At 44.8% G+C, this 8,341-nt stretch overlaps 1 protein-coding gene across 2 annotated transcripts; it reads left to right on the top strand.

The window, feature by feature from the left end:
* The first annotated feature begins 1,821 nt into the window (after positions 1–1,821).
* On the top strand, positions 1,822–6,688 carry CSTL1 (cystatin like 1). 2 transcript variants are annotated; one of them, XM_077871943.1, is made up of 4 exons: positions 1,822–1,972; positions 2,444–2,687; positions 5,679–5,792; positions 6,571–6,688. In XM_077871943.1, the coding sequence occupies exons 2-4, from the start codon at positions 2,469–2,471 to the stop codon at positions 6,652–6,654; spliced, it is 417 nt and encodes a 138-aa protein (XP_077728069.1). In that variant the 5' UTR covers positions 1,822–1,972; positions 2,444–2,468; the 3' UTR covers positions 6,655–6,688. The 2 variants fall into 2 exon arrangements, with proteins under 2 accessions (XP_077728069.1, XP_077728068.1); XM_077871942.1 differs by having other exon boundaries at positions 2,438–2,687.
* The last annotated feature ends 1,653 nt before the right edge of the window (positions 6,689–8,341 follow it).

Here is an 8,341-nt window from a genome sequence, read left to right as displayed (position 1 = left end):
ATAGCCAAGGTGCATATTTCTTTAGGTAGATCAATTTTAAAAATGTATTTAGGCCTATGTTCATAGATTTTTCTAACATGGTCCACTGAATGTTACTTTTCCTTCCTTAGGTTCCCAGTCCAATGGGTATCTCCCAGGTTTCCAGGGCAATCCGAACACCTTACTCCAAATCCTTATGTATCTATTTGACAATGATGCTCCTGCAGCTCTAGTTCAGGGTGTTCTAAAGTAGCCACTTCCATCAGCTGGACAAATTCTACAGGCAAGTTCTGAGGGACAGGTCCTAATAGGATTTTCACACTGGAGGGAGGCCTGGGGTCTGACAGAACACAGGCTTCAGCATGTGGGTTCAGAGTCTTGAAAGAATCACCCAGAGGATGTTTCTGAGCACTGACCGATGCCTGACCTGGGAACAGGTTGTTTCACACATGGATTTAGTTTCCATCACAAACTAAGATTAGTAGTTTTTCCCATTCTCATATTATAGATGAAGAAACTGAGGCTCAGAGATGAACTGTCTCTCTCTGAGTCACCAAGCAAGAGATCTGAACCTGGGAGAGTTGGATTGCAAGGTGGTGCTGCATGTGTGCTGCTTCCTATTTATTTTTGAACATTTTAACTTTTATTTTGTGGAATTTAAGAGACAAAACAGATGAACATAGAAGAAGGGAAGGAAAAATAAAATAAGATGAAAACAGAGAGGAAGAAAACCATAAGAGACTCTTAACTCTAGGAAACAAATTGAGGGCTCCTGGAGGGGAGGTAGGTGGGGGGATGGGGTAATTGGGTGATGCACTAAGAAGGGCACATGATGTAATGAGCATTGAGTACTGTATGCAACTGATGAATCACTAAATTCTATCCCTGAAACTTGTAACACACTAATGTTAACTAAATTGAATTTAAATAATTTTTTTAAATTAACCTTTATTTTGAAATAAAGACTTACAAAAAAAGGCTACAAAAATAGCATCAAATATTCACCCCACTTTCCCAAATGTTAGCATCTCATGTAATTACAGAGCAATAGAAAAAATTAAGAAATTAACATTGGTGCAGTGCTATGAACTGATTTATAGACTTGATTCACATTTCATTAATTGTCCCACTAACTTTTTTTCTGCTGTGGGACCCCATTTAGGATCCCACTTTAACAAAAGTTTTTAAAATGGGGAGCTATTATAGGCTTCTGGGTGCAGGTGATGAATTCAAGACAGGCTACCCCTAAATATGTCACCTTAGCACATTGAAGATCTTAAGCCAGAGGAGTCTGAGAAAACTGTGAAGCAGGAAGGGCACTCTGATCACCGACCCTCCCAACCTGAGCCCTTCTTCCCTGAAAACACAAGACAAATTTCCCATGCTAAAGGTACTTTCCATGTACCAGGAGGATGGGGGACGACATTTTATCCCCAGAGATGGGGGATAAGGCTGTATAATCAAACCTTACTACTTCTTCACCATTACCCATAGTCAAAACCCAGTTGTCTTGTCAATTCTTCACACATTTATTGTTTCTTTGTCTACAAGGTTAATAAGCTTCTTGTGCTAGACACATCTTCATTCTCTTGTGAAGGATCCCATCCATATATAAAACATCAATAAAACCTGTATACTTTTCTCCTGTTAGTTTAATTCTTAGGCTGAGCCAGAGACCCAAAGAGGGTTGGGGAGAATTTTTCCTGCCCAAGATAAGCAGCACCTAACCTTCAGAGGTCTTCAGGATTAATTTCTGAGTAAGGATCAGAGTTTATTCACACTCCCCCTTCACAGAGAGGCTTATATTACCTCACAAAGGTCTGCTGGGGTCACACCAAAATAGCAAGAGCTACTGCCAGGGCCTGCAGGTACAGTGGGATCCAGCAGGCAGAAATCTGTGGTGCAAAAGGTGGCAGGTGCATAGAGAACCTATCTTTAAAGGAGGAACAGGGAATAGTTGATGGCTGGGTTAGACAGGTAGAACCCACAATAGGTAAGTAGAATGTATCAGCCCTGTCCATGTCCCTGATTCTCATATCCCAGTTCAAGTAATACCTTTTCCATAAGCTTTCCCCAATTCCCACAAATGGCAAATGGCACTTCTTTGTCCAATATACTTATGCACAGCACTATAAAGCTCTGTTCTGGGGACTTTCTCCTTGATAGATATGAAGGCAGGAAGAGGTTGCCATCTTGGCAGGTGTTTAGAAATCATGCTTGCCTGGATAATCTAAGAATCAAGTGGGTATCATAAAATTGGAAAATGTTTGGACCTGAAAGAGTTGAGCTCAACCTGAGTTGAGATTTCCTGGGTTGGTTCTTCAGTCAAATTGTGGGCAGATCCTTGAAAGGATGAGTCTGGGGTCTCAATCTCTGCCTAACCTGGGCAAACCCATTGGGCAAGGGCCACTGCAGAGGGTGAATGAGCTGCAGTCTGGTCCCAATCCTGTCCTGGCAGGTGCAGTGGAGGAGGTTTTCGAGGCTGCAAGATGGGAGTTGGATGCCGTAGGAACCCTCTGTTGCTGTTGGCTGTCCTGGTCCTGGCAGCCAGGCTAGGTCATTTTCAAAGGTGGGAAGGCTTTCAAGAGAAGTCCACGAGTGAGACAAACATGAATTCAACACTCCAATTCTTCATTGAAAAATACAACAATGCTAGCAATGACACCTACTTATTTCAAGTCGACAAGCTACTTCAAAGTCAGATGCAGGTTTGTGCCTCAGTTTCTCTGGATGTGTGCAGTACCCACTTGGACATGCAGGAATATGGTATGGTTCCCAGAGAGAACCAAGTGATGGTTTCACAACTGGGGGGAGGCTTCACTTGGGATGAGCATGGTTTGGATGGTTTGGACTCCAGACTTGCCTTAGCTATGCTTTTGAAATGCTAGCCCAATGACAGGAATGAAACCCTAACTGTGTTACTCTTGGTCTGAAGGAAACATAGCCTCTGAGTTTCTCAACTGTTATTTCTTGGGAAGAATTGCCTTTTGTTCTGAAATTAGTCCTACCGGAGTGACAACAAATGAGAATGATTTTGTTTCCTTAAATGGTTTGCTTTGGCAAAATACAAATGTTCTCTATGGATTCCCACTTGACATAATTTTTCAATGTCCAGGGATGTAAAGTCTGGACTTTCTAGCTGTATTATACAGAAATCTGGAATTGCACAGGGGTTTATTTGGGCAAAGGGGAGAAGGGAGTGAGAAACAGACTTCAACCAGATTATCTCTTTTATGTGTTTTACATACAAAGTTTCTCTGAAATGAATCAGTTGAGGACAACGGAGGAAAGAAAAGTTGTTTGAAAACTACTGTTGTGGGTCCAGCTTCCCCCCAAGTTTACCTAGTAAACTATATCTAAGTTAGGTCAGAGGCAATAGCACATTTTAGTTCAATTAACCTGATTTGGAAAAAACAACAAACCACAAATGACAGGAGAAAAGATCTCTGATGGAGAGAGGGAGGCAGTGGGAACAGGAGAAACCAGCACGGGTGGGGAGTAGAGAGGGGCAGGCAATGTTAGTGTGACACAAAGCAGGCCTGACATCACAGTGTGTGGACATCAGCCTGTCCCCGGCTCCATCACATACTCTTGTCCCAAGATGGGGGCCCATCAGGCCCAGGGACACTGAGGTGACTTGGCCACGAGGTGGCGGCTGTCAACCAAAGTTCTTGCCAAGTTGCTCTGTTCTCCCAGGTTAGTGCTCACAAAGGTGAATCTGAGAATCCCAGGAGACATGTCTTGTAGAATCAGTCTATAATCATTCACAGTTAACTCTAAAAGAATAGTTTATGAATGAGCTTTTGTTGTCATTCAAATGGATAGAAGCACAGAATGTGTGTGACTCTGGGTGGCTGGGTCCTTTTGCCAAGTGGTTGTATCCATCAACAACTCACAGAGGGGTGTAGGAGGTGGGCCTGACAGGCTGCTGCACCCAGGTTCCAGGTCTCTTTAATTGTGAGATCTATGTCAAGCGCCATCCAGGCCTGTTTCCTTACCACCAAGTGGGCAGAATAACAGTGAAGCAGCACTAGGGAAAATACTTGTGTTACTATGATGATTCCTCTTACTATCTAGCAATCCAGTCTAATAATGAATAAGCAAACACTTTGCACACTGGAATGCCAGTGTTTTCGACTTTTCATACCTATGGAGTGTGCTGAAGGTCAGTGTGAAAGCCCTGTAAGATGCCAATGCCTGGATGTAACTCTCCTTTGATGAAGAGCTTGGAGCCCTGCATCCTGAGGTTCTTCAGGTGGCGGATGCTGGGACCAGGATGGTGATACAGCCCTCAGGCTTCCTTCCCTGCAACCACCCTGAGCTTTTCCAGGGGCATTTTCCTCCAGGGGGCAATGTGGGCACTCTCTCCCTCTACTGCTTTGCTACTAGGGAGAGTATCAAGCCTTTGCCTTTGGTTGTATCTGACATTGGGACAAGGAAGTATGGGACTTCCAGGAGCTTCTCCCCTCCCCTCCTTCATGTCGACTTGAGGGACCCAGCTGTTTCCAACAGAATCATCAAAGCATTTGCTGGAGTTTCACTTGAAGGTGTGGATTCCCCCGGCTACAAAGAGCTTTCCTGCCCTTAGAGTCCTCAGAACCTGGCACTTGAACATGAGCACAAGAAGACAGATCCCAACAGCCTGGAATTGCTTTGGTGTAGGTTCTCCATGGTTTATGCATTCACTGTTTGCATACACCCCAGGAGGAAATTGGCACTAGTCTCCCCATTCTCTAGATGAGGAAACTGAGTCAGGGGGGTGGCAGGGCTTAGCCAAGAAGATAGAGTTGGCAGGGGAAAAAGCCAGAACTCGAGCACAATTCTTCTGTCTTCTGCTCTGTTGCTTTCCTGACTCCATATCTGCTTCAGAGTGATGTTCCCCACATTTTGCTAAAACATTTAATAATTCATAATAAGTTATTTTAAATTTGCTTTAGTGAGATGCCTGCTTCTCTTTAGCCCATGAACAACTCCTTGAGCAGGTACAATTGTTATCTGGACTCTGTAGGTTTTTTTTGTTTTTGTTTTTGTTTTGTTTTGTTTTGTTTATAAATTTATTTTTTATTGGTGTTCAATTTGCCAACATATAGAATAACACCCAGTGCTCATCCCGTCAAGCGCCCACAACTCTGTAGTTGAAGAAAAGGAGATTGCCGGGGATTTGCTCTAGGGCTCAGTGTTAGTAGAAGGGAAATGAATGCCCCAAAGCAATTCAGTTTCTAAGCCTGTGTTTTTTTAGCTGTGTTGGTAAACTGCTTTCCATCAGGTTGGTTGGGAAGGAGAGTAGGGAGGGAGGACATGGATGAAGTTGAGGGACAGGATGCACCCTTATACATTCTGAGGATTATGTGTACAGATATAGGGTATCCTGGGGCTGCCGGGCAGCCAAGTTCCATGATTTGCCAATCCTTCATCCTGAGTATGGAAGGGAGATGGGTGAGAAGCCATCTGTGGCTTGCAGAAATGAAGCTAGTCCAGACCAAGGGGAAGGGCTCTGCACATGCTGGGGACTGACTAGTGGCCTCAACTGTCACTGTCCATTCTCCAGCTGGGAGGCAAAGTGGGAGCCATGCTTTTAGTGGATGAGCTCTGAGAACAGGTATTGTGGTTCCTTAGTCTTCATCTTCTAGATTTTCCGGGTGAGAGTCAGCAACTGGATACTTGGAGTCAATGCTAACAGTGCCACTGTTTCTTGGTAGCTGACGACTGGAGTGGAGTATATGGTAACTGTGAAGATTAGCCGGACCAAATGCAAGAGGAATAGCACAACAAAAAATTCATGCCCCATTCAAAGCAAAAACAAGCTGAAAAAGGTGTGTGGTGGCAGTCACTTGAGTCGGGACTTGTGATCAAATGGGGAAAAGTAAACTTTTAAAAAGTAGACCAAAACTGGACATTGACAATTTTTCTAGCTGTGTGGATATGGGCTTTAGAGCTGCCTGATGCCATTAGAGGTACCCAGAAGTGGGGGGTGGGGGGGGAAGGCTCTCTAATTAGGCAGTCTCTCTACCCTGAGCAGTCATAGCTCTGGCCACAGTCCTCCAGTCTCCTTCCCTGGCAGTTTTACCCCAGCCCTCAGTGGGAAGTAGTTTACTTTCCCTTGGGCTTCACTCTGATCTCAGCTCATGCTCTCAAGGTCCTTGGGGATTGTCTAGTTTCCTTTTTGTCTTCCAACCTCTGCCTATGTTTTCTGGCTTTTCCCAGTCCCTCCTGGTGCTGCCACCCAGAAGCTGGCAGACACAAAGTCTACCAGAAGCAAAAGGACTTGAGGCAGTGGGCAATGCCTCTGTCCCAGGCTGTCCTGCCCGGACTTCATCCCAGTGTCCCGCTGGGCTATAGGCTCCAGGTGCACCTGTTCCACATCCTAAGTGACTGAGTAGGGGGCGCCCAAGGTGACATCCCTGTTCAGGTTGGCCCCACCCCACCCCCATCATGTGACTATGAGCAGATTCCCCTCCCCACCCATGTGGTCGTTATCCAGACACAGTGACTGGTCCAGATTTCCCAGATAAAGGCTTGTTGGGGGGCAGGAGCCTTTTGTTCATCTTCAAAAATATTTCCCTGAGAACTGTTTTCTTTCTCTTTCCACAGAGTTTCATTTGTGACTTTTTGATGTACACTGTGCCCTGGATGAACTATTACCAACTCTGGAATAATTCTTGTCTGGAGGCTTGAATGCATTAGTGCAAAGATCTTTGATGAAAACTTAGATGCCAACTGTGCACTTTCTATTAGACTTCTGCAAGGCCTCATTCCTCTTGGCAAGGTCTCCACACACCTGCTCTCACTCATGCACACATGCACACTCACATACGCACTCACATACATTCATGTATACACTCACACACTCACTCAGGGGGCTGATGCAATTTGAACAGAAGGATATCAACTCTTTGGAGGAAACTCATAGTTCTTCTACTTCAGTGCATGTCTCTGAGGCGCTTAGTTTCAGGTACATCCTGAGCTCTGGCCTGAGCTTCCAGGGGCTCTGTTTCTTCCCCATACTCTCTGTGACTTACACATTTTTGTGAGTGTGGCTGAAGTCCCCAAGTTCACCAGTCCAGAAACTCAGTAGAGGGACCCTCAGGATTTCAGCGCAGTTAGTTGTACTCGCAGCTGTGCCTTAATTACAGTGAAAAGGTACAAGACAAAATCAACAAAAGAAAAAGGCTAATGTGGAGAAGTTTCAGGAACTAGGTGTAGGTTTCCAGAGTGCTTTCCTGGTGCACTTAGTTCCCCAAAAGTGAGTTGTGATAACACGTTGAAATATGTTTCCCAGAGAAGAGATTCTCTTTAGAGATTCAATGCCGCAGGTTTTCCCTGGAGCTGCACTAGGCAACCCTCTGCCTAGGAGATGTCCAAACTTTAGGCTCCCAGAAGGAAAGCAGGTATTCAGCATAAATCACACTGTATAAACAGTATAGACACAATGAGGTCCTCTCATCACTTAGGGACAGGATTGTATCAGTGTAGGGAACTGTTGGCAATCCAAGTTCCCAAGCTCCAACCAAGGCCAACTTTACAAGTGGGCCTTTCCAAGGACAGCAGTCTGGACTAGCTGTACGAACTCTTTATTTCACAGAGAGTTCCCGAGCCTCCCATGTGCTCACTGCTGGAGGAATGAGACAGTGTCTTCCCTCATGTGACTCATAGTTGAGCAAAATAGGTATACACTGGACCAGAAATGGGGAGCAGATGAAGGCTGAGAACCTCCTCAGGGATCAGACCCACCAGCACACTTATAATGGAAACTTGAGAGATGATTTCCAAAGGGGAAGAGTAAACACACAAATAAGAACCTCAAATTCACCTGAGTGGCTTAAGAGAGAAGGGAAAGTGGAGGTACAGTGGTAAAAGTGGTGAATTTCTCATGCAAGAGAGAAGCCAGAAACATCCAGTTCTGCAAATCTAATGTCATTGAGGGTTGAGTGGGTGTCTTTCATGGGCATGCTGTCCTTACTTTCTTTTCTTTTTTTTAATTGAAGTTCGATTTGCCAACATATAGTGTAACACCCAGTGCTCATTCCGTCAAGTGCCCTCCTCAGTGCCCATCACCAAGTTACCCTATCCCCCTTGCCTACCACCCCTTCTACTACCCTTTATTGTTTCCCAGAGTAAGGAGTCTCTCATGTTTTGTCACCCTCTCTAATTTTTCCCACTCATTCCCCCTCCTTTTCCTTATAATCCTTTTCACTATTTCTTATATTCCCTGTATGAGTGAAACCATATAATGTTTGTCCTTCTCTAATTGACTTACTTCACTCAGCATAATACCCTCCAGTTCCACCCACGTTGAAGCAAATGGTAGGTATTCGTGCTTTCTAATGGCTGAGTGTCCTCACTTTCTTATTTGGTTATCACA

Source organism: Canis aureus, chromosome 26, assembly GCF_053574225.1.
Source record: "Canis aureus isolate CA01 chromosome 26, VMU_Caureus_v.1.0, whole genome shotgun sequence".
Classification (NCBI taxonomy): Eukaryota; Metazoa; Chordata; class Mammalia; order Carnivora; family Canidae; genus Canis; species Canis aureus.
The sequence above is the reverse complement of the archived record's forward strand: the minus strand, read 5'-3'. Positions and strand labels throughout refer to the sequence as shown.

Coding starts and splice junctions, on each gene's coding strand:
- CSTL1 (XM_077871943.1), top strand. CDS start 2,469: ATGGGAGTTGGATGCCGTAGGAACCCTCTGTTGCTGTTGGCTGTCCTG. Junction 2,688..5,678: donor TACTTCAAAGTCAGATGCAG/GTTTGTGCCTCA, acceptor GTTTCTTGGTAG/CTGACGACTGGAGTGGAGTA. Junction 5,793..6,570: donor GCAAAAACAAGCTGAAAAAG/GTGTGTGGTGGC, acceptor CTCTTTCCACAG/AGTTTCATTTGTGACTTTTT.